A 27,130-nucleotide genomic window follows, 5' to 3' on the forward strand; every position below is an offset into this window, starting at 1 on the left:
ACTTGTGAAGCAACAAGCTCTAATAAGGAAACTGAGAAGAGGGGGGAGATGGGCAGGAAAGGTGTATAAAAGGAAGTGGTGGTAGGAAAAAGTCTGTAGTGTCTTTCTTTGCTGCAGAGATACAAGCAATATATTCATTTTCAAGCAAAACCGGCTTGTGAGTGATGGTTTCAGCCTTCACATGGAGGCCCACGTTTCCACAATGTCCTTTCATGTTAAATCTAGTGTGCCAGCTAAGCCCATTCCTGAAAATGTCTAATCTGGCTACAGTAATAAATACTTGGAGTAATATTCCATTTGAGTATCCTGTTAACATTTTTCTAAGCATTGCCTACTTAATTTATTTAAATTGTTGCACATTGTTTAAATACTATTAATGGGTGAATTGAGAGAGATTTGTACTATTTGAAAAGCAGACCTCTGTGTCATAAGATAACCTTTGTCTTAAGGTAAGGAGAAGTTTGAAAGTGTATTGTAATATACTGTGGGGAAGACTTCTTGTTTAGAAGAAAATGTTTAGTTTCACTCTTGTGGCTTGTCCTACAGAAGCAGGATTGCAGATATGACCTTTTTGAAGGAGAAAAATAAATTTATATTCTAACTATATAAGCTTAATGGGCCTGAAATCTCTATATAGTGGGAAAAGCTATAAAATTTGTTTATTATACCCCCCCAAAAGAGGGAGGTCTCTTACTACCTCCCCTTTCTACCATGGTCTAGGAGGGAATGTTTCTTCTTCCATCTTAACTAGATGGATCAAACATGTATCTTTCTAGCTTATGACTATTTAGGTCTTCCCAAATCTTACAATGTTATAGCACACTCAGCCAGGCTGGCAGCCACCTCAGCAGTTTCCCCCTCTACTTCTGCTAAATGCTACAACTAGAAAAAAAAAATACTTCAACCAGGACCTCCTTTGGCTGCAGGATTCAATAGCAGGTCCTTATGACATAACTTTCCCACTCCCTACCACTTCTATGTTTCTTGGCCGGAGTAATTACTGTATATGGCAACAGGAGATAAATCATACTTGGATGACTCCTTCTTGGCTAGAATAAACCTTCACAGTAAGTTCTCCGATTCATCTTTTAAAAGATGGGTTGTATAGTGAACATGATTCTTTAAAAACATCTTCTTGCAAATGTTTTCTTCATACTTAGGAAGGAGCCAAAGAGTTTGCAGCTGCTTTAACAGCTGAGCGCATAAAAACACCACCAAAGCGCCCAGGGGGTCGCCGAAGAGGAAGACTCCCAAATAATACAAGCAGACCGAGCACTCCAACTATCAATGTGCTGGAATCCAAGGATACAGACAGTGACAGAGAAGCTGGAACTGAAACTGGAGGTGAAAATAATGACAAGGAAGAGGAGGAGAAGAAGGACGAGACTTCAAGCTCCTCCGGTGAGACAAATGTGGAAGATTGCTGGTTTTACTGAAAATAGTATATGTGGAATATTTTACAGGTAGTCTTGGATAGCACACATTTCCATGACCCATTTCAAACTGCCTTCAGAGCAGGATATAGTGTTGACACTGCTATGTTCGCCTTAGTGGATGATCTCCGTCATGACACTGACCAGGGGAATATGACCCTGTTGGTGTTCTTAGATTTGTCAGCGGCATTCAATGTCCTCAACCATGATATGCTTCTGGAGTGCCTGGGCGGCTTGGGAATCGGAGACACTGTGTTGCAATGATTCTGGCCATACCTCTGAGGCAGAGTCCAGATGGTGGTGCTTGGGGATAGCTGCTTTTCGAAAAAGGAGCTGTTATGTGGAATCCCACAAGGTACCATTCTGTCCCCAATGCTTTTTAACATTACATGAAATGGCTGGAGGAGATCATGAAGCAGGGCGACTATCAGTATGTTCACACCGCCTTCAAAAAACAGCCTTAGCTAAGTTTTATTTATTTATTTATTTATTTATTTAGAGTTTTTATAACCCGGTCTTCTCGACCTCCGAGGAGGGACTCAGGCCGGCTAACAACATAAGATTCAATACAATAAGAAAAACAATATACATAATCAAATACATTAAAATACAATTCATACAAGTTACAAAAAAGTCAGTTCGTCAGAGTGAATCACAAATTCATCGCCATCCGCCAGAAAGGTCAGCAGTTATTGACTCAATCATTCTACAAATGCATTATCCCAAAGCCATGATTTTACCAGCTTTCTAAAAGTCAGGAGGGAAGAGGCAGATCTAATCTCCATCGGGAGGGAGTTCAAGAGCCGAGGGGCCACCACCGAAAAGGCTCTGTCCCTTGTTTCCACCAAACGCGATTGCGAAGGAGGTGGGACCGAGAGCAGGGCTCCTCCAGAAGATCTTAACAACCTTGATGATTCATAGGGGAGAATCCGTTCGGACAGGTAAATAGAGCCAGAGCCGTTTAGGGATTTATAGGTCAACACCAGCACTTTGAATTGTGCTCGGAAGCTGATTGGCAGCCAGTGGAGCTGACGCAACAGAGGAGTAGTATGCTCCCTGTACCCCGCTCCCGTTAGTAGTTTGGCTGCCGCTCGTTGGACTAGTTGTAGCTTCCGGGCAGTTTTCAGAGGCAACCCCACGTAGAGAGCGTTGCAGTAGTCTATACGGAATGTAACCAGAGCATGTACCACCGTGGCCAAGTCAGACTTCCCAAGGTACGGGCGCAGCTGGCGCACAAGTTTTAATTGTGCAAAAGCTCCCCTGACCACAAGTATAGCGTGTCTGTGAATATATGCCTGGAGGAGGTCATGGTCTGGATGAAGAAAAAGCAATTGAATCCATATAAGACAGAAGTAATTGCCATTAAAGTTCCTAACCTAAGATTGGAGGTGTGTCAACCAGTTCTGGGTGGGGTTACATTCCTCCTGAAATAATAATAATAATAATAATAATAATAATAATAATAATTCAGCATATAGATCTCATTTGCTGTGACATACTGTGTTTTTGTATCAATAATAATAATAAACAACTTTATTTATACCCACCACTATCTCCCCAACGGGGACTCGGGGTGGCTTACATGAGGCCAAGCCCGGACAACATATTACAACAAATTAAAACCAAAATATACGCAACAAGCATCAAAATTACATTAAAAAAAGATTGTGTTGGCAACTTCAGGGTGCTCTTGGATCTACCTCTCCAAATGTCAACTCATAGATGCAACAGTCAGCCTTGGCTGATATGCCAGCTGCTCCTCTTCCTAAAGTTGGAAGACCTAAAGATAGTTGTGCATATACACTGATAACCTCAAAGTTGGATGGAGTTCTGCAATGCGCTATACGTTGGACTACCTTTATACCAAGTGTCAGGAATGGCATGAAACTGGCAAAGGGGTGTGATCAGCCCTGTCACTGCAGGTCTCGATCAGGCAGACAGCTGAAGGTTCAACAAGTAAGGGGAAGACAAGGTCCACTCAAGAAACCATGGTCAAATAACCTGTCTTTGGGGAATTAAAATTACTCTACACGGGGTTTTATTTTAATCCCTAATGATTGTTGGACAGGAACTACAATTCAGTGAAAAAGATATCCAGACTCAATTTGGATAGGAACCAGAATATCACTGCCCTGAGTTATGACACAATACACCTTGGCCTATTCCCACCCTAAATTAAATCTTCCAGAGATTTTCAGATGTGACTCATTCCAACTGATTTTGCCTCGAGGGCTGTAATTATCACTGCCCTTCTAATGAAATCACAGGCTATATATTTACATATAGTATTGCTGTAAATTCATACATTTTAAATATTTTCATAGAATCATAGAATCAAGAGTTGGAAGAGACCTCATGGGCCATCCAGTCCAACCCCCTGCCAAGAAGCAGGAATGTTGCATTCAAATCACCCCTGACAGATGGCCATCCAGCCTCTGTTTAAAAGCTTCAAAGGAGGAGCCTCCACCACACTCCGGGGCAGAGAGTTCCACTGCTGAACGGCTCTCACAGTCAGGAAGTTCTTCCTTGTGTTCAGATGGAATCTCCTCTCTTGTAGTTTGAAGCCATTGTTCCCTAGTCTCCAAGGAAGCAGAAAACAAGCTTGCTCCCTCCTCCCTGTGGCTTCCTCTCACATATTTATACATGGCTATCATATTTTAACATATTTTATCTTATCAGTTTTGTAGGAAACACTGAACTAAACAACTTTTAGAGTCCCTTGGGATTAAAGTCAAAGAAAGCCAATATTGTTGTAATTTTAATAGTTCCCTGGAAGTGGGGAGGGGAATCTTTAAAGCAGACTCTTTTTGTACTGTGCTTACTATTTTAAAAGTCTTGAAACATTGCTTCCGTATTCTCTCTTGATATTGCAGAAGCAAATTCTAGGTGCCAGACGCCAATCAAGATGAAACCAAATACTGAGCCTCCCGAGAATGTTGAGTGGAGTGGTGCAGAAGCATCAATGTTCAGAGTTCTGATTGGTACTTACTATGACAATTTCTGTGCAATTGCCAGATTAATTGGGACCAAAACATGTAGGCAGGTAAGAATATAATGACAATGGAGACATGTTTTTAGAGGGAGAATGGTATCACTTATCCAAAATGCTTGGGACTATCTATCTATCTATCTATCTATCTATCTATGGGACTCAAGTCTAAATACAAAATTCATTTATGTTTCATAAACACCTTATACCAGGAGTCCTAAAACTTTTTAAACAGAGGGCCAGGTCACAATCCCTCAAACTCTGGGAGGGGTGGATTATAATTTGAAAAAAAAATGAATGAATTCCTATGCACACTGCACATATCTTATTTAAAACAATACAATAATTAAAATGAAGAATAATTTTAACTAATATAACCTTATTAGTATTTCAATAGGAAGTGTGGGCCTGCTTTTGGCTGATGAGATAGGATTGTTGTTGTTGTGTCCTTTCAAGTAATTTCAGACTTAGTTTGACCCTGAGCGAGGGCCGGGTAAATGACCTTGGAGGGCCGTATTCAGCCCCCGGGCCTTAGTTTGAGGACCCATGCCTTATACACATAGCTTGAAGGTAATTTTATACATAATATTTTGATCATTTTGAGCATGAAAGAACTTGTTTACATTGAACCATCAGAAAACAAAGTGTCACTATCTCAGCCACCTATGTGGACAATTTCAGATTTTGGGCTATTTTGGATTTCAGGGGATGCTCAACCTGTATTAAAATACCTTTTCTTGCAATTTATACTGTTCATAAAGAGTGCAGACACATCTGTTTCATAAAATACTTTTCTTTGCATTGCTCTACATTGCACTGCCATTAACCTATCTTTGTCTGGTTTAAAGACACAGAAACCTGGGAAAAATACTGGAGAATTCAGTTTGCTCCTCCTTCCCCCAGTAATTGCTTTTCCTGGAATGATTGATAATGGGGAGGCGGATGAAAATTGGTTTGTGGAATATGTTCTTTTAGAAAGAGTAATACAGGGTTGAATACAATATGTTTTTAAGTAAAGGTAGAGGCTTCCCCTTGACATTAAGTCTAGTCGTGTCCGACTCTGGGGGTCATCTCAATTTCTAAGCCGAAGAGCCGACATTGTCCATAGACGCCTCCAAGGTCATGTGGTCATCATGACTGCATGGAGTGCATGTAAGATGTTCTCACATTTGCTTTTATTTTTTACTTCCTCAAAATTATTTCCATAAAACTGGGTAAGGGGAAGATTTTCATATAAGAAAATGTATAATATCAGATAATTTCAATTCCTTGTCTTGGTTTCTCTTTCTGGTATGTTTTTGGGGGTTCTGCATCTTGTGGCTCTATTTGTACCAAATAAATAACTTCAGCTTGTAATTAATACCTGACTAAATTATACTATCACCCTACCAAATATGGTAATTTTGTGTCAAATAAAATTTAACATATCTTTTAAAGGAATTATTCAATTTTCAGTCAGTAAATGGTGCTAATGCCACTTATGGAAAATGTTTTTTTTTTTACTTCAAAATTTATTGAAATGTTATAGCTCTAATTTGGTTAGTATGCATTGCATTCAAATAGCAGACTTTTGTATTAATAGCAGACATTTTGCCTTATATATATAATTCATGCTGAGGGGGGGGGGGCATACAGACAGTCCCTGGGTTACAGACAACATATTTATTATTTATTTATTTAGAACTTTTGTATACTGGTCTTCTCACCTCCATGGAGGGACTCAGGCCGGTTTCCAACAATAATATCACAAGCAATCATTTAAAAACATCACATTCCATAATACACGAACACATTAAAATACCAAAAATACAATCATATAATTACAGTGGCCAAGTCGTCACAATAAAATCGTTGTTCATCAACATCCATCCATATAGCCACGGGTTATTGACTCATAGGTTCTGTAGATTTGTTCTTAAGTTGAATTTGTCATAACAGGGACATTTTAAAGTGTAACTCCAGCCAAGAAAAATATTTTTAAAGTTTTGAATAGTATACAGTAGGGTTAATATTCCTACATCATTAGTTTTGCTGTCTGTGGCCCTGTTCAGAATATTTGACCTCACTTTCGGTCCCTGTGAGAATTGGATTTTGAAAATGTTGGCTTATTGTAAAAGCAAGGATTTCATAGAATCAAGAGTTGGAAGAGACCTCATAGGCCATCCAGTCCAATTTATGATTTATGATAAAGTTTCAGTGGAGACACCTTATTCCTATGATAACTCTTCCAGGAGTGAATTCCATTTCCTGGGGTGGATTTCTGTTGTCTCACCGCATTCTTAACTATGAGTCGGAAGTAAGTCAGATGTCTGTAACTCAGGGACTACCTGTATGCTAATGGCAAATGACTGACTTTTGCCTGTGATTATTTAGTTACATGAATGTTAATTTCTTTACAGGTGTATGAATTTAGAGTAAAGGAATCTAGTATTATTGCTCCTGCGCCTGCTGAAGATGTTGATACTCCCCCAAGAAAGAAGAAGAGGAAACACAGGTAAATTCATTGTAGTAACAGATATGTGACATAGCTCGTGAAGTCTGACTTCACCATGGTGGTCCACACCACCATGGTGGTCCTCGCCTTTGGCGAGTAGATGTACAACATGATACTATTTCTCCCCTCAACGCTTCTGCCACTGGAGTACATGCCCTACAAATGGGAAGTTTCGTTTCACAACTTTGTTTGTTTTTATGAGCTCCCTGCAAATAACCTGCTACTATTTTTATCTCATTAGAGTCTTTTAATTTGTTTTATCCTTTACATGTGGCCCGCCCACTGTTATCGTGACTGTGTTTATTGGAATGTTTTTTTTTCTTTCTTTCTTTTATGTAATTTTGATGATGTTGTTTGTTTATGTTTTTGGTTTTATTCCACTGTAATACATTGTCCGGGCTTGGCCCCATGTAAGCCGCTCCGAGTCCCCATTAGGGAGATGGTTGCGGGGTATAAATAAAGTCTATTATTATTATTATTATTATTATTATTATTATTATTATTATTGTTGTTGTTGTTGTTGGAAGCAACCACAAGGGCCATCGAGTCCAACCCCTGCTCCATGCAGGATTTATTTATTTACCATATTTATATACCACCTTTCTCAACCGGAGGGCGACTCAGGGCGGTTTACAAACGGCACAGTTTGATGCCCCCAATAACATAAAAACAATTAAAACATTCAGCATAAATAACATAGATGAAACAGTAAAAACCAATGCAAATATAAAGGATCTCTAGCTAAAGCATCCTCAGCGAATAGCCGTCCAGCCCCTTTTTGAAAGCCACCCAGAGAACGAGACCTACTCCCTCTCTAGGCCATTCGTTCCATTACTGAACTCTCTTACTGTCAAGTTCTTTCTAATATTCAGTCAAAATCTACTGTCCTGTAACTTCAAAACATTACACCTAATTCTATCCTCCAAGGGAGCGGAGAACTGGCTGCCCCCTCTTCTCTGTGATAACCCTTGAGGAACAATCACATAATAATAATAATAATAATAATAATAATAATAATAAAAATAAAAATAAAAATAATAATAACAACAACTTCATTTATACCCCACTACCATCTCCCCAAGGGACTTGGTGCGGCTTACATGAGGCCAAGCCTGCAATACGTCAATAAACAAAGGCAATAACAAAAACAATCAATACAATACAATTAATATAAATCACATATCCTTTTTCTCTTTATTAAGCTAAACAATCCTAGCTCCTTTCACCATATGTATTGTTCTCCATATCTCTTAACAATCTTATTGCTCTGTTCCGAACTTGCTGTAATCCTTATTCAAATCAGGTATCCAGAACTGAACATAGACTTCCAGAGGAGGCCAAACTAGTACATACTATAACTTCGAAAAAAAATCTATATTCTTTTTTTAAAAGATTGAAACAACAAAATGTGAAAATGATAACTTTCTGTACTACAGCCACTATCGATACTAGTGGGACATTCTGGGAACTATGGTTCAAATTGTTGAACTACAGTATAGGATTAAAATAATACTAATAAAAATTTCATGGGTAAAGGAACTAGGGAAAGACTAAACAATTGTTTTAAGGAATGCATTTTTTGCTGTGTTTTAGTTGTGCTCTTTGTGATCTTAATGTCTTTGTACCAGATTATTGATCCCTAGACGGTTGCAAGCTGCCTATAAAATTACAAATGCAGTATTATGCAATCATTGTAAGTTACAGGAAGAGAGTTGTCATACACATACAGACACCATTCCTTGGCAGTGCAACTATGCTGTGAGGTTGCACAACTGAACATTTTGGAAGGTGGCATTGGGAGATGTAGCTATTTTTATGTAGCTATATCTCCTGCCAGCTGTAACCAGTGGGCACAGATATGTTACTGGTCAATTGCACATTGGAAAAAATGTCATTCTCCCAGATCAGAAATGCACTAGTCTAGTAGGTGGATTAACAGGGATGATAGACAATGGATATCTTTGTATGAATTTCCCCTATTTCGATCCTTGATTCTGCCTGTAAACAGAAAAGAACAGTGATTTCTAGGAATAATAATAATAATAATAATCCTTTATTTATACCCCGCTAACATCTCCCGAAGGACTCGGTGCGGCTTACAAGAGGCCAAGGCCCAACACATCAATAAAACAACAGCATAACAAATACAACAATAAAACTCACAAAACAAGAAATAAACATTAAAACAATAGCAATAAACATTAGACAATAACACCACAATGCATTTAAAAAGTAAGGCTGAGTCAAATGTAATGATTAAAAATTTTAAAATGCTGGACATGACAGGTGAAATAGGTAGGCTTTTGGAGATAGGTGCAGCGTGCAGACAATCTTAAATCTCTAGTAAAGTGCATTTGGGACATAATGCTTGGAGTTTCCTATTCTGGGAAGGCACGCTGGAACAAAAACGTCTTCAAGCTCTTCCTAAAGACTGCAATGTTGGGGCTTGTCTGATGTTCTTGGGGAGAGAGTTCCAGAGTCGGGGGGCCACCACGGAGAAGGCCTTGTCCCTCGTCCCCACCAATCGCGCTTGCGACACAGTAGGGATCGTGAGCAGGGCCTCTCCAGATGATCGAAGAGATTGTGTGGGTTTATATACGGAGATGCGGTCACGTAGGTAGGTGGGTCCCAAACCGTTTAGGGCTTTGTAGGTAAGCACCTGCACCTTGAATTGGGACCGGAAAATAAACGGCAGCCAGTGGAGCTCCTTGAACAGGAGGGTTGACCTCTCCCTGTAAGGAGCACCAGTTAACAACCTGGACGCTGCCCGTTGGACCAGTTGGAATTTCTGGGCCATTTTTAAGGGCAGCCCCACGTAGAGCGCATTACAGTAGTCCAATCTGGAGGTGACTAAGGCATGGACCACCCTGGCCAGATCCACCAGAATGGCAGTGGAAAGGAAAAGGACACTGCTTCTTGTGTTCATAACTTTGCATGGCCCTTTATTTTACAAAGCATTGAAAATGATAGTGAAACATATGCATTGATAAGACTCAAAATCAGATTGATGGATGTTAAAACATTTAATGTATTATCATGCATTAAAGTAAATAGGGAAATGTGCACACACTGAATCTCTTTGAATATTGACTATAGCTTGTGACTATTCAATTAAGTAAATGGAGCTTACTGTTGAATACGACAAGTGTGATTTGTCAAAAATAACGCCCCATTTTTGGCTCCCCCCCCCCCCCATTCCATTTGCTGGGAAATTCCCTAAATCGGGAGGAGGAAAATAGTCATTTTGTGATCTGTCGGCCGGAAGTTCCATTTTCACTCCAGGAAGATCCAGCCCATTGTCAACAATGGGAAAACTGGCAAGGCTCCTCTTTCTGTCATTTTTATGGTTATCAGGATGAAAATGACAACACTTGGAGGACACATTTATAAACATAAGTGGGTCACCTACTTATTTTTAGGTTTTATTTTAAAGTTTCTGGTGCAGCAGTACACGCAAACCAAAAGGTAGGGCTGGGGAGGGAATAGCAGAGAGTCAAAGAGGTGAACTAGAAGAAAAGGCTTTGGGGGGGGGGGGCTTAGTCTGTAGGCGCAGGACAGAGTACAGAAGCCAGAGGGTAGGGCTGGGAGGGATTGAAATTAAAATTTTCCCCATGAGGATTCAAGAGAGGCAGGCTATTCCCTAAACCTATTCCACACTCAGCAAAGTTAAAGCAAAAAAGGTAAAAAAAAAATAAACACACAAAAAAACCCCTTAAAACTCACAGCCCTGCCCCCTAAACACACGCCCGCCCACCCACCCCTCCCTAGAAAAATTAGTAAAATAAAAGGACCACAAGAAAGATATTAACTAAGAAAATTTAATGCAGAAGAAAAAGGTTAGAAAGTAAGAAGTGGTGATAGTACTGAGATAGAACATGGAGCTAGCTAGCACACAATCTCTCTCAGACGCCTGGATGCCAAAGAAAAATGGCAGAGCTCACCCTAGTATATATAGACCAGCTTTGCAAAAAGACATATGATTCACTTTCTTTTTCTGATTGGCTCTGGCAAGGCTAACCGGGGAAAAACCCATACATGTTCGCCTGCTTTTCTCATTTGGCAGTGGGATTCAGCCAAAGATCAGCCGCTGCTATGTTCACAACGGCCAACCTTCACCTGCCCCATCCCGTTTCGAGGGGTCTGGCTGCCTGGTCACCCAAATCCGGGTGTATCACAAAATGGTATTGTGCACACCCTTACTGCACACCTCAGTAGCCATCCTGTTCATGTATTTATTTTGGTCCTCATAAGTGTGTATATCCAAAAATGTAGTAGGCAAAATAAGTGTTGTGTGGACAGGCTCTGCAGTGATTAAAATAAAACATTTTGGACAAAAAGTAAAGCAAAGAAAAATCTTCCCTGCTCATTGAAACATTTTCTGCTGTTTCATTTATGCTTTCATTGTGTTTTATTTATTTATAAAAATGCATTTGTTTAGGAAAACTATGCACTGTCATGTTTTAAAACCTTTGAAACGCTTCTGAGAATCTGTATATTTGGACTGGCACCCTACTCAAAGATCTTGAAAGAGACTGGCAAATTTGTGATCAATAAAACAGATATTTAAACTTTAAAAATCTAACCCATACCTTTATAAATGCTGTTGGCTTACTTGTTCAGGCCAATTTCAATGCAAAAGTAGCATTTCTAGAATATTATTACTATGTCAATTACAGAATGTTTTACAATTTAAATGTTAGATTTTTGGGGGATTGAAAACAACATCGAAATCCTCTCATTTAATACTGCCCGTCAGTCTTATTGTTTGTTTGTGTTTTTACAGGTTGTGGGCTGCTCATTGCAGGAAGATACAGCTGAAGAAGGGTTAGCATCTTTACTTTTGTGATCTGAAACTCTAGTGTTCTCTTTTCCCCCAAAGAATGAACAAAAATACTGAATTTCATTGGGACCCAGAGTCAACAAATTATAGAATCCTCTAAATCCTTGTGGCCAGGTGACTCCATTGTATATGCAGAGATTCATTGTGCCTCAGGATTTCCCCATTCACTTCCATTAAAGTGATCATAACATTCATACAGAGTAACATGGGCAGAGTACAGCCCCTTGAGTGATTGTGGAAGTCCTGGCGACCTTGGCAGTACCGTATTTCACAGCATTAGTCATACTCCTCTGCACTCCTTGGGGGAAAATGGGAGTGCAACTATTCAGGGAAATGTTTTTGCAGCTATGGGGCTTCCCTTAGCTGGCAGCCGAGGGAAACCCCATAGCTGAAAAGCTGCCTGTGCGCCTGCTGGCAAGAGCTACAATCCCTCCTTCAGCTGACACCAGCCGAGAGAGGTTTTATAGTTTTCTGGCAGATGAATGAACCACCCACCGCCTGCTGGTAAGACAGAAGTTCGGGGCCTCCATCAGCTGGCGGCAACTGAGGGAAGCCCCGTAGCTCTTGTGACTTCACCCACCCTCCCATCTGTCCCTCTAATCTATGGGGGCTTCCTTCACTTGGGAAGCCTGATAGCTCTAAGGGGTAGATGCATAGGTAGGGGATGTGATTATTATATGAAGAATAAGTAAATACCAAAACCGTGACCCTAAAAAGGGGTGTGTGACTATTATGCTCTCGTGACTATTAAGTGATGAAATACGGTATTTTATATAGCACAGATGGGTATTTAGAACAAGGTGAGATAATTTAGGGATGTACTTGCCTTTTTATGAAGCAGTTAATGGTTATTCTGTGTAACTATGACTTAAAAATGTGAAACTGTTTAATAGAACATTGAATTTAGTTTCCCAGAGCCTCTTCAATGCCAGTAGGGCATACAATTTCACAACATGATAAGCTAGCAGAAAAATTGCAGTGGGTGTTGCTTATCTAAGTGGGTCTACCTATATACTGACTGGTATTTAATCTGGAATGAAGTGTTCGAATGTCTTCAACCACTGAGTGACACACCATCTCAGCCGTAGAAGAAAGAAAATGTGAATTCCCTATGAACAGATTTTGCCAACAAAATCCTGATAGGGTTAGCATATATTAAAACAACTTAAGATATACAGCAACAATTGGAAGTTCTTATGCAACCATCTAAAAAGATTGATCTTCATTTTTTTCTATAGAAAATTTTCATAAAGCAGTTTGCAAAGAAAGGAAACATGAAGCATAGACAGTTGTAAAATAATACTGTTTTTAAAAACAGTAAGAGAGCAAGATCAAATACTTATGACAAAAAAATAAGAAATATCTTTAGATAACATTATGACCTTAAATGTGAAGTAGCTAAAATAATTAGATAAAATGGATTACCAAAGATACTTGATGACATGTAAAGGCAGGATGTTCCATAATGAGAAGTAGGAAGCTCCTTGGGCTAGTAACTAAGGAGAGAGATGCTCCAGGAAGTGTTTAAGACAAAACTGTTCTCTGGATAGTGCAGAGGAGCAATCCACATAAATAGGGTAATCTCCTCTAAAATAAACCTCAATATGTAGGATTTCTTCTATTAACTTTCTTAACTTTCCTTCTCTTGGTTTTTATTTTCCCACCTTACCAGCCAGAAGCTTTCAGGACCTCCTCAGTTTAGAAACAAATAGACATGTCAAATAGATATTATATGATTTCAGCTTGGAATATCATTAATCAGTAAGCAAGCAGTAGTATTCTCTTCCAGATAAAGTCCCTTGACCACCCTACTTGCCAGATTACTTGAAGTAATCAAAATACCAGGCTATCCCGGTACAGGAAAAGCTGGAACTGGATGTCAGAATTATAGTTACTAAAGCCACTTCATCAAGAAACACTTGGTAGATGAATAGGACCACACTATTCCTCTCTACTCAGAACAAAATAACTCCCCAGAAGGCCAGATTTGTGAATTGTCTAGCAATTCTAGATCTAGGGAAGTAATGCTACCCCTCTATTCCGCTTTGGTTAGACCACACCTGGGATATTGTGTCCAATTCTGGGCACCACAATTCAAGAGAGATATTGAAAAGCTGGAATGTGTCCAGAGGAGAGTGACTAAAATGATCAAGGGTCTGGAGAACAAGCCCTATGAGGAGCGCTTAAGGAACTGGGCATGTTTAGCCTGAAGAAGAGAAGGCTGAGGGGAGATATGATAGCCATATATAAATATGTGAGAGGAAGCCACCGGGAGGAGGGAGCAATCTTGTTTTCTGCTTCCTTGGAGACTAGGATGCAGAACAATGGCTTCAAACTACAAGAGAGGAGATTCCATCTGAACCTGAGGAAGAACTTCCTGACTGTGAGAGCCGTTCAGCAGTGGAACTCTCTGCCAAGGAATGTGGTAGAGGCTCCTTCTTTGGAAGCTTTTAAACAGAGGCTGGATGACCATCTGTCAGGGGTGATTTGAATGCAATATTCCTGCTTCTTGGCAGGGGGTTGGACTGGATGGCCCATGAGGTCTCTTCTAACTCTTTGATTCTATGATTCTATGAACTCACTACTGGCCTATCACCTGAATAAACCATAACTTGCCCATCACCTGAACAAATTATAACCAGTTGGAATAGAGAGGTACTGTAGAGCAATGTTAGTAGATGACACCATATTCCAGTGCACTGAATAGCATTCTATAGCAGCTTTTTAGTGATGTTAAGGAGCATGGAATATAAGATGGAATATTTATTTAGAGCTTTTATAACCCGGTCTTCTTGACCTTCGAAGAGGGACTCAGGCCGGTTCACAACAGAAGATTCATAGACAATAGCAGGGGTCCACAAACTTTTTAAACAGAGGGCCAGGTCACAGTCCTTCAAACGGTTGGAGGGCCGGATTATAATTTGAAAAAATAATGAATGAATTCCTATGCACACTGCACATATCTTATTTGTAGTGCAAAAACACTTAAAACAATACAATAACTAAAATGAAGAACAATTTTAACAAATATACACTTATTAGTATTTCAGTGGGAAGTGTGGGCCCGCTTTTGCCTGATGAGATAGGATTGTTGTTGTTGTTGTGAACTTTCAAGTCATTTCAGACTTAGGTTGACCCTGAGCGAGGGCCAGGTAAATGACCTTGGAGGGCCATACCTGGCCCTCGGGCCTTAGTTTGAGGATCTCTGGACAATAGTATAAAAACATCACAACCTCATAATACACTAATACACATAATACGCTAATCCATAAAATGCATTAAAATACAATCATATAATTACATAAGCTAAAGTGTTGTATTGTTGAGTATCTCCCTGATACTCAACAATGTTGCATCCTGAAAGAAGCAGACCACGCCAATATGTATGTCATGAAACTGATTCATGGTATGATAGACCATGAGATGGCCATCCAGCCTTTGTTTAAAAACCTCCCAAAGTAGATTCCAAGATAGCATATTCCACTGCTGAACAGCTTTTATTGTCAGGAATGTTTAGGTAGGATCTGTTTTTATGGAATTTGAACACATTGCTCATTACTTAGTCTCTGAAGCAGCAGAAAACAAGCATGTCCCCTCCTCAACGTGACATCCGTTCGGTTATTTAAACATAGTTATCTACCTTCTTTTCTGCAAGGTAAACATGCCCAGCTCCCTAAGTTGCTTCTGATAGGGCTTGGCTTCTAAACCTTATATCATTTTGGTTGTCCTTCTTGGGATATGTTCCATTTTGTCAGTATCCTAACTGAATGTGGTGCCCAAAACAGGACACAGTATTTCAGGTGACCAAAGCAGAATAGAATAAGACTATTAGTTCCCTTGATCTATATTCTGATACATTTCAGATTCTGATCTATCCTTCCCATTGGTAAAGATGTTGAATAGCACAGAACCCCGTGGCACTGTACTGCTCACTTTTCTCCAAATTAAGGAGGGACCATTGATAAGCACCCTTTTGGGTTCAGTCAGTTAACCAATTCCCAATCTGTCTAACAGTAGAATAATCTAGCCCAGATTGTATTAGCTTTTGTGAGAATATCATGGGGGACCTTGTGAAATTAGGATGTGATGTATCCACAGTATTGTTTTAGTTCTCCAACCTTTATGAAAGAAGGCCATTTTGACTTCTAGTGAGCATGGCATTCCTTTCTAAGTGCTTATAGATTTTCTGTTTAATTATCTTCTCTAGAATCTTTTCTTTTATCGATCTCAGGCTGACTGGCTCAGTAATTGTTTGAATCCCCCCCTCCCCCCCCCCCACACATTTTTTTGAAGATGGTGATATTTTCCCTCCTCTAGTCTGTGGAACTTTTTCTGCTCAAAGAGAATTGTCAGTATTTCCGAAATTACTCATGTCTGTTTTTAAATAGTCTTTGATGTAATTCATCTGGCCTTGGAGACTTGAATTTATTTGGAGTAGTTAGATATTCCTGTACTTCCTCTTTACCTATTATGTGCTGTATTTCTCCTATTGCATCTTGCAGTATTGTTTTAGTTCTCCAAACTCTATGAAAAAAGACCATTTTGACTTCTAGTGAGCATGGCATTCCTTTCTAAGTGCTTATAGATTTTCTGTTTAATTATCTTCTCTAGAATCTTTCCTTTTATTGATCTCAGGCTGACTGGCTCAGTATTTGTTTGAGTCGCCCCTCACTTTTTTTTTACGATTGCGATACTTTCCCTCCTCTAGTCTGTGGAACTTTTTCTGCTCAAAGAGAATTGTCAGTATTTCTGAAATTATTCATGTCTGTTTTTAAATAGTCTTTGATGTAATTCATCTGGCCTTGGAGACTTGAATTTATTTAGAGTAGTTAGATATTCCTATACTGCCTCTTTACCTATTATGTGCTGTATTTCTCCTATTGCATCATGCAGTATTGTTTTAGTTCTCCAAACTCTATGAAAAAAGACCATTTTGACTTCTAGTGAGCATGGCATTTCTTTCTAAGTGCTTATAGATTTTCTGTTTAATTATCTTCTCTAGAATCTTTCCTTTTATTGATCTCAGGCTGACTGGCTCAGTATTTGTTTGAGTCGCCCCTCACTTTTTTTTTACGATTGCGATACTTTCCCTCCTCTAGTCTGTGGAACTTCTCCTGCTCAAAGAGAATTGTCAGTATTTCTGAAATTATTCATGCTTGTTTTTAAATAGTCTTTGATGTAATTCATCTGGCCTTGGAGACTTGAATTTATTTAGAGTAGTTAGATATTCCTATACTGCCTCTTTACCTATTATGTGCTGTATTTCTCCTATTGCATCATGCAGTATTGTTTTAGTTCTACAAACTATGAAAAAAAGACCATTTTGACTTCTAGTGAGCATGGCATAGATATTCCTGTACTGCCTCGTTATTTATTTATTTATTTATTTAGAACTTTTATATACCGGTCTTCTCACCTCCAACGAGGGACTCAGGCCGGTTTACAACAAGGGAGTTCATACACAATAGTTTAAAAACATCACGTCAATAATACACTAATATAAACACATTAAAGTACTATCATATAATTATATAAAGCCAAGTCGTCAGCATAAAAATCACTATTCATCCCCATCCGTCCACGTGGTCAAAACTCATTGCCTCACTCATCAACTGCCAGATTCCAAAGCCAGGTTTTCACCTACTTTCTAAAGGTCAGGAGGGAAGGGGCAGTTCTAATCTCCAATGGGAGGGAGTTCCAGAGCTGAGGGGCCACCACTGAGAAGGCCCTGTCCCTCGTGCCCACCAGACGCGATTGCGAGGATGGTGGGACCGAGAGCAGGGCCCCTCCAAAAGATCGTAACAAGCTTGATGGTTCATAGGGGAGAATCCGTTCGGACAGGTAAACTGGGCCGGAGTTGTTTAGGGATTTATAGGTCAACACCAGCACTTTGAATTGTGCTCGGAAGCTAATTGGCAGCCAATGGAGCTGGCGCAACAGAGGAGTAGTATGCTTCCTGTACCCTGCTCCTGTTAGTAATCTGGCTGCTGCTCGTTGGACTAATTGCAGCTTCTGGGCAGTCTTCAGAGGCAACCCCACGTACCTATTATGTGCTGCATTTCTCCTACTGCATCATCTTTTCTTTGTTCCCAAGCTAAGCATTGCTTACATTTTCGATGAAGATATGTAAAGATAAAGATAGAAAAGGCTATAGTTGTGATGATTGCTATCCATGGAGATTACATCAGAAACCAAACTTGGTTTATCAGGGTCCAATATACAATAGTATCGAGATCCAAGTTGGTTGCTTTTAGCCACATAGATATTGAGCAGCCAGGAAGGTTATACACAGCAGTTGATAATAATGTTGACATCAAGAAGAGATTCTACTCACAGATTTTATGAAATAATTTGGACAGCCTTGATCAAGTGTGTTAATTGGGAGGACTGGTGCATTTGGTTTCCTTCAAGAAGGAATGATGAGTTTTAAAGAGGCAGGTACCATTTTTGTCTATCCTTACACGCAGGCAGTTGTCAGCTCTCATCAGCTCCAACAGTACATAGATTTTGCTCTTAGTTTAACACTTTAGAGGTGTTAACCTCTAAAAAGGCATCTTTGTGTTGAAGCATTTTCAAAGTGGTTTTTTTAGTATCAGTCATTTCAACTAAGAGTTTCAAAATTGGAGGCACAATCTATTAATCATAATTTATGCAAATCTGAAGAGGATAAATTGACACTTAGTTTGGTGCCTATTTTTCTTCCAGAATGCATACTTAATAAACAGGTTTATCAAGACATACATTTGCTAACATTTATTCCTGGCCCCAATCATCGGTTAAATAGAAAATAGTGCATTAATTAATTAATTAATTAATTATTTTGAGTGCTTCTACCCCGCCCTTCTCAACCCCCTAGGAGGGGACTCAGGGTGGCTTACAAAAGGCACAATTCAATGCCCAACAGTTCACAAAATACAATATACAAAATACAGTATAACGACAACAATTATAACTAGTTAAAATAATCAGATTAATACAATAACAGCAATAAAATCATCTTGTGGTCAACGTTCGCCAGTTCATAAATCCATAATCCATCCAGCATTGTTATTGTCCTTTCCTACTCTGGTCGTCATTGTCTTATCCATCTGCCAGCTTACCCAAAGGCCTGGTCCCATATCCAGGTTTTTAACTTCCTTCTGAAAGAGAGGAGGGATGTTGATGACCTAATTTCCCTGGGAGTGCATTCCACAGGTGAGGGGCCACCATCGAGAAGACCCTGTCCCTCGTCCCCACCAGTTTCACCAGAAGATCTTAAACTCCGAGATACATTCGGACAGGTCCACTGGGCCAGAGCCGTATAGGGTTTTGTAGGTCAAAACCAGCACTTTTAATTTTGCTCGGAACTGGATTGGCAGCCAGTGGAGCTGACATAACGGGGGTGGTATGCTCCCTGTATGATGCTCCGGTGAGTAATCTAGCCACCGTCCTTTGGACTAATTGAAGTTTCTGAACAGTCTTCAAAGGCAACCCCACGTAGAGCGTGTTGCAGTAATCTATTCGGGATGTAACAAGAGTGTGGACCACTGTGGCCAGATCAGACTTCCCAAGGTACGGGTGCAGCTGGCAAAAGCTCTCCCGGCCACTGCCAAGACCTGGGGTTAAAAGAGTAGTAGTAGTAGATCGAGCATATTGAGGTTGTGTCTCTCAATCCAGAGACAATGGGGGACAAGGCATTGAAGCACATGACTGATTAAAGTTGTGGATATTCCTATATACTATAATTATGCCAAAGTAATGAGACCAAGACAGATAATGGGCACGCTGCCAGTATTTTCAGACTTTGATGCTTCCCATTGGTTTGAGGATTTATCCTTCTAATCCATCCAGAGAATAAATTGTTTGTCCTCACCATGAATAGTCATTCTTGGATGTTAGAAGGAGAAATCCACCCCATCCATTTTGGCTGCTTACTAAAAAAATAGAAATAATTAAAATTGGATAAGTTTGTTGTAAGTTATTCTTTAAGCATAGATTGTGAACTTAGCATATTGTGACAAGGTTAAAGAAGTAAACTGACAAGCAGGGAGTCAACGTACATAATTTAAAAAGAATTTGGAACTGCCTATCTAGCTGGTGTGTGTTTGTGAATTACTCCTGCTACCACCCAGGAATAACTATTTATGATTACTACCAGCACTTAATTTTAATCTAATTTCTCCAAGAACCATTTAAAAATATTATATAGCCTGATCAATATATGTTATTTACATTTCTCTTGACCACTGTGGAGATTTCATTGGAAGAAATTTAGACATTTGTTGAATTCTGTTACTGTGAGTTGCCGAGCTCTTCTTTAAAAGTGAAGGAGTGTATTTTTTCACTCTTCCTTCTTCACTCTGTTTTGGTTTTCGTTTTTATTAAACTTTTCCCTCTTGTTGTCTCTTAATGGGAGGGAAATAAATTATGCCAGCTGATCTGCTGTGAAATGATCCATTCTTCACTGTGGTATCTGTGTTACACATCTCTGCAGAGAGAAGTTCAAAAACGTCATAATTTAGAGATTTTGGTGGTAACCCACCCTTCTTTTGCTCTGCTTTCTTCATCAGTAGAACCGTCCCCTTCCTTTGAGATTTTTCATATATATTTTTTTTCATCTTTAGGGCATTTTTTTCAGTCATTCATTTGGGATAATTTGTTCTCATAGGAAGAGTTGCTTTGTGGCAGTCATCAGCAAGATTTCTGCCTAAAGGTTGGATTTCTTCAAATGCTGTATTGAATACAAGGGAATAATTATTCTCATTGATGATCACAATAAGTGCCTCCTGTATTTCAGACATACATTTGCTTGATATTGTTTTGTTGTATTGTGTTTTGAGGCTTCGGCCAGTGTAAGCCGCATTGAATCCTTTGGGAGATGCTAGCGGGGTACAAATAAAGTTATAATAATAATAATATAATACATTGTTTATTATTGATTTTATCATCAGTATGATGGTAATCTAACCACACAGTTTGAGTGAGAGTATCATAATTTTGTTTTGGTAAGAAGGATACAGATCACAATCTCGATCTGAGAGATTATTATTATTATTATTAATATTATCTTTATTTGTACCCCGCTAACATCTCCTGAAGGACTTGGTGCGGCTTACAAAGGCCAAGGCCCTCAATAAAACAACAGCATAACAAATACAACAATAAAACTCATAAAGCAAATCAATAAATATTAAAGCAATAACAGTAAAACATCAAAACAATACATCATGACACATTTAAAACTAGGGCCGGGCCAAATGTAATGAATAAATTAAAAGTGCTGGACATGACAGGTGAAATGTAAGGATTTTCGGGTAGGTGCGATGTGCAGGCAATCTTAAGAGATTCAGAGAGATTCAGATTCTGACTTGCTCCATCTTTGTTCCACATCATTTTACTGTCTATGATCCCACCCAGTGAGAACCCTGTATTTCCTTCAGATGATTATAGCTATCACTTACATTGGCAAAATGTCTTGTATTACAATAGTAAAAAGAACTAACTCCAGGACATTATCCAGTAGTTTATGCTATATATACCAAAACAAACTTACTGGTTGCCCTCCCCCACTTCCTTTTTATACTAGTTAAGTCAATCAAGGAGTTTCGGGAGACAACAAATTCTACGAAGGTCTCTCCTGAGTGATTTTACATTCTAGTGATTGGGAAGACAATTGCATATTTTTGTTCATTACTTGTTGTATTCTTTGTTCCATCATATAAACAATTTGATTACATAATCCGAAAGACATAATCACCTTTCTACTTTAAAGGCATTCCTTTAATTCAAAAATCCACCAGTTGACAAGTGCTTCATTGTTCTTGTGAAAAAGTAATAAACACGTCTCAATCTTTCTTGAGGTTTATCAGAGCTTGATCAACACCATCAGTTTGTACATCTTAGCTAATTCACAGGTCTTTATCAGCCATTCTTCTTGTGTTGGGATACTTTGTTCTTCATAGGCTGCAGTTCTATATTGTAGTAATCTTCCATGTTTTATTTCTAGTTGATCATTTAGTATTCAGAACAGATAAAACACTGGTTTCATTGTTATTTGAAGCTTAACAATTTCTTGCAGCATCATATGTATTTGAGTCCAGTATTTCTGGACCTTCTTGCAAGACCACCATATATGGTAAAATGTCCTACCATTTTTCTCACATTTCCAACATTTGCTAGAACTTGTTTATACATTTTAGAGAATCTCTCTGATGTCATATACTCTCTGTTCATTATCTTGTAAAATTGTCTTTCAAATCATTATTAAAAGTTCAGCTCTAACACTTTGTCCAAACTTTTCCCATTGTTCCAGCTAAATTGGTGTGCCTATATTTTGTGCCCATTTAACCATAAAGTCTTGTTTTTATCCATTTCATATATTATCAATTTGTACATGTTTGCAATCAGATGATAATCTCCTGAATACAATAGATTTTCAAACTTAGGTTCAACTGTTAGAAATCCAACTAAGATTTTCTCCATCAGTAATTTGTCTGTGGATAAACCGTGGTATTGGAAAACCCTCCATTATCAACTCCTCTCTTTTCTTTAACCTGTATTGGTCAATATCTAATGTTAACAGGTCTTTCTAAGTCAACCATTTTCCATCCAAAGAAATGTATCTTCTAAACAAAGCTTCATTCCACATTTCCATTAGTGATCTCCTTATTAAGTGATTGTTAAAACTTACCTGCTTTTATTTTGCTCATAGCAAAGATAGATACATATCCCAAATTTCATACCTTCTAGTTGCAATAATCTTTTGTTTCTCAGTGTTAACCAACCCTTCAACCATGTCAAACAATGTAATAATACATTTTTAAATTGGGAAGACCTATGCCTCTTCTTATCATCTTGTAGCATCTTAAATTTAATTCTGAATCTCTTCCCTTGCCAATTGAAGGATGTCTTTTTGCCATTGTTTAAATGAAATGTCATTCATTAAAATTGGTAATGATTGAAACAGAAGCAGCATCATAGGTAACTTATTATTTTTAATTGCTGAAATTCTACCCATTAGTGAACATTGTAGACCTTTCCACCTTTGGAAATATTTTATTTCCAAATAATTTTTATTAAAGTATATTATAACATATGTATTTAAAAAGTGGTATGAGGTGCGAGGAGTTGGGATGGTGATGGATGAGGAATATTGGGAAGTGAAAAAAAGAAGAAAAAAACATTTTAAAAACTTTCATATTTTACCATAGGTATTATTAAAAAATAATAAATGGTAGCGGTATTTACTTCCAAATATTTAACCTTATACACAACCTGGAAACCAAATTTATCACTTAAATAATTTTGTTCTTTTAGTCATATTCTTAGACAAAATGGATATTTTCTCCTTTTGATTTTAAACCCTGACATCTTTCCGTATTGATTCGGGAGGGAGTTCAGACCAATCTTATGAAAGATCACCATATCATCTGTAAATGCTTTTAATTTATAGTTTTAATTTTTATGCTTGATCCTTTAACACCTTTTTTGGCTCTTATTGTTCTATTTAATATTTTTATCATAAGGAAAAATTGTGAAAGAAGACTTCCTTTTCTGTTTCTTTTCCCCGTATTTTAATATATTTTTTTTCAATTCTCCATTGATCAGAATTTGAACATGTTGTAGATCTGTTTAATCGATTCATGAAAATTGTGGCCCAAAATGTATCTTCTTCAAAACAGCCCAGAGAAACAACCATCAAACATTGTCAAATGCTTTCTCAGCATCTCAAAATTTCAAAGCTACCTACTTTCATTTGCTTATGTTGCTTCATCATTGCATCATTGTATTCTAGAATATATGTTACACTCCTTGTATTGTCACTTAAGTGTCCCTTTGGTAGAAATCCTGCTTGATTCTGATTTATTAAGGTTTGTAAAACTCTTTTCAATCTCTTTGCTAAAATTGCACCATAAATCTTGTAGCCATATTGGTGTATAATTTTTGGATCCTCAATATCTTGGTCTTCTTTAGGAATTAAAGTTATGCGCGTTTTCAAGAATCTTATATTTTACTCCTAAAGGCATTTTTAATGGTTTACAGTAAAGGCACACTTAATTGATCCTGTAGAGCAGGGGTCCTCAAACTTTTCAAGCAGAGGGACGATTCATGGTCCCTCAGACTTTGGGGGGGGGGGAGTATAGTTTGAAAAAGACATGAGCAAATTCCTATATAAACTGCACATAACTTATTTGTAATGCAAAATAACACGAAAGAACAATACAATATTTAAAATGAAGAACATTTTTAACCAGCATAAACTTACCAGTATTTAATTGGGAAGTATGGGCCTGCTTTTGGTTAATTAGGATTTAAGTTAATTAGGATTTTTGTTGTGTGCCTTCAAGTCATTTCAGACTTAAGGCAAGCTTAAGTCTAAAGTTTTTTTTTGGGGGGGGGGGGGTAAATTACCTTGGAGGGCTGCATCCAGCCCACAGGCCTTAGTTTGGGGACTCCTGTTGTGGAGTCTTGTAATAATTGTGCCGTGAAACCATTTGAACCCAGACCATTTTTTATTTTCATCTCGTGGAATGTCTCATCAAGCTCTGCCATTGTTATTGGTTCAACAAACCTCTTCCTTTGATCATCATTAAGCATTGGATGGCTGTTTCTCTAAATACTTTTCTGATATTTTAAAGACTATGATGTTTTATAGAGCGATGCATAATTGTCATAGAAGATTGATTTGATGTTATCCAGATTGTATTGTCGAAGGTTGTCATGGCGGAAATCACTGGGATGTTGTAACTTTTTGGGTTGTATGGCCATGTTCTAGAAGCAAACATTTCGCCTGCATCTGAGGATGCCTGCCATAGATGCAAGCAAAACGTCAGGAGAGAATGCTTAACATATCCATATAGTCCAAAAAAAAATTACAACTCTTATCTTGTAAATACTTTATTTTCTTCTTTTATCTTTAATATTAGTTTCTTCTCTCTTGTCTCAGTTTGCACTTGTCTCAGTGTATGCTGTCTCCTAAGGTGGTGGCTTTCCCGCTTGGGAGCTTATCAGGGTTTTTGCCATTGTTCCTCCATCTTGTTGAGGCTTCAGATAAATTGACTTCCAAAAGAGCAGTGGAACTATTTATTCCACAAATGAAAGGTATCAGAGTCTACTGACGGTATTTTATCATTTTCAGATCAGGTGGCAGGGCATCAGCTTATCTTGGGCCTGAGATATTTGAATCCGTTTATTAAGCTAAAGCACATCAGTGGTTAGGCTAGCCAATATTCTTCCTATGGTGAGGATGAAGATTTTCATTGCTATAAGTTGACACATATTTTTTAAATGTTGGCCTAGGAGAAATCCACTATCAAATAATGTTAAAGTCTTATAATGGTATGAGGAATGTTGCTTCTTGTGGTCTTTGTGAATTACACAAGCGGGTTATCCTGTGGCTGTGCAGAGCACACTCAAAACCTTCTAGAGGTATAGAAATACATTTTTGGTGGCAAACCCGTCCACTCTCCATGCCAGTATAAGTAGTGGCTTCCTTTTTGTCTGTCATGGCAGCAGCACATGTTAGAAATATCTGCACGTTAGTGTCCTCTGTTTTCAATTATCTTTTGGCCCGATTCTTGCATTGTTCAATGACTACGGCCTTCATCTTCCTGACCATTCTACATCTCTGATACCTTGACCTATGGACCTTCTATGATCTCTCTTTTCATATGGTGACTTTGACCTTACTTTGTTTCTCTGACTTGGATACTGTCCTTCTGTGATTGTGTTGTTGACATTTTTAAAGAAGATCACCACCATTCCCATTGATACTATTCTGATGTTGACTCTCCTTCACTGTGTTGGCATCGCTGAACTTGCTCTTGAGCTAGAGTATCTTCCTCTGTCAGCTGCTCCCCCAACCAACACCCGGTCTGTCTCCTACCAAAGTCAGCCCCTTCAACATCAGTCACTGAACCTGTTTGATCCAGTATGGATAAAGATTCAGGTTAGAGGCCTCTACCTTGGTATCTCAAGTATGACAAGGTCTCTTCATCTTTGTCATTGGGTTAGTCTCTAGACTTTTTCCTGAAACCTCTGATTGTTGATCCCAATTCACTATCATCTGCATATGATTTCTGAACCTCTGTGGACACTCTGGCTGGTTTGCCTGCAGATACATGTGGCCTTGAACTGGGAAGTTGACAGGCCCTGTCTACTTGTACTGGCATAGAGAGAGGGCGAGGCTACCGTAAGAGCTCTAGAAGATTCTGAGTGTGCTCTGTGCAGACGCAGAATAAATCATTTGAATGATTCACAGATGACCACCTTGTCTTCTTATTTTTCTTTCTTTACAAATATGGTGGCTATAGTAGCATCAGGGCTTCATCAGATTTGCATCATTATCTTTCCCTATATAAATAACAAATTGCCAGCGGTTTCTAAAAGCTCTGTCTGCTGGTAAATCAGCGTTACAGTTTGTTTCTGTTAATTCTAAGAAACCCCATTTGATTCCCATTCAAGACATAACTAATATAGGATGTGATGTCTTGAATGACTAATATCACATTGCTCTATAAGTTATTCATTGATATATACTGTCAAATGGGATTTCTGCCTTTTTGTCTTAATGGCATTACGTTGAGACCTCTGCTGCATGTAGTCTTCGTGGCACCTTGTTTCTTATTAATTTGATAGTAATCTATTTTTGCTTTGGCTGAAAATCTGAACTTGTACAGTACAGTATATAGGCTTTTAGGGCGGATTCCATTTTGCTAATTTAGGAAAATATGCCATTTGCATATCCACAGATTTCAAAGACTCAAGAGACCATGGGCCATCCAGTCCAACACCCTGCCATGCAGGAAGACACAGTCAAAGCATCCCCAATAGATGGCCATCTAGCTTCTGTTTAAAAGTCTCCAGAGAAGGAGTCTCCATCACATTCCGAGGCAGAGAGTTCCACTGTTGAAAAGCTTTTACCATCAGGAAGGTCTTCCTAATGTTCAGGTGGAATCTCCTTTCCAGTGATTTGAATCAATTGTACCGAGTCCTAATCTCTTAGTTGACTCTTGCAACAGATCTTGTCATCACAGAGTGGTGAAGACACTGTCAGTATCTGCAAAGTTTAGATTGATCAAGGCGTGGCAGGAGGGAGGGGAGACAGGGCTTTTTCTACTGTATTTCTGTTAGAAATCACTGCTGTGGTGTAGTTACATCATAGAGGTATTCACTTAGAAACTTTAGTCACACTGAGTTCAAATTTTGGAAGAAAGGTAGGATACTATCAACTATAAGAACAAGCCTTCTGGATTTCTATGGAGCCCCCAGTGGCGCAGTGGGTTAAACCCTTGTGCCGGCAGGACTGAAGACCGACAGGTCGCAGGTTCGAATCCGTAGAGAGGTGGATGAGCTCCCTCTATCAGCTCCAGCTCTTCATGCGGGGACATGAGAGA

The 27,130-nt window shown here is 38.8% G+C and overlaps 1 protein-coding gene across 5 annotated transcripts in view; it reads left to right on the forward strand.

Annotated features, from left to right (window-relative positions):
• The window catches only part of EZH2 (enhancer of zeste 2 polycomb repressive complex 2 subunit), a 106,629-nt gene that overhangs the window by 56,341 nt on the left and 23,158 nt on the right, over positions 1-27,130 (forward strand). For all 5 annotated transcript variants that reach the window (XM_060781548.2, XM_067470160.1, XM_067470162.1 and 2 more), the window contains exons 10-13: positions 1,161-1,401; positions 4,307-4,476; positions 6,822-6,916; positions 11,700-11,740. In XM_060781548.2, coding sequence (XP_060637531.2) covers positions 1,161-1,401; positions 4,307-4,476; positions 6,822-6,916; positions 11,700-11,740 — 547 coding nt within the window. The remainder of the gene's footprint in view (positions 1-1,160; positions 1,402-4,306; positions 4,477-6,821; positions 6,917-11,699; positions 11,741-27,130) is intronic.

The sequence above is a fragment of the Anolis sagrei genome, chromosome 6 (assembly GCF_037176765.1).
Source record: "Anolis sagrei isolate rAnoSag1 chromosome 6, rAnoSag1.mat, whole genome shotgun sequence".
Classification (NCBI taxonomy): domain Eukaryota; kingdom Metazoa; phylum Chordata; class Lepidosauria; order Squamata; family Dactyloidae; genus Anolis; species Anolis sagrei.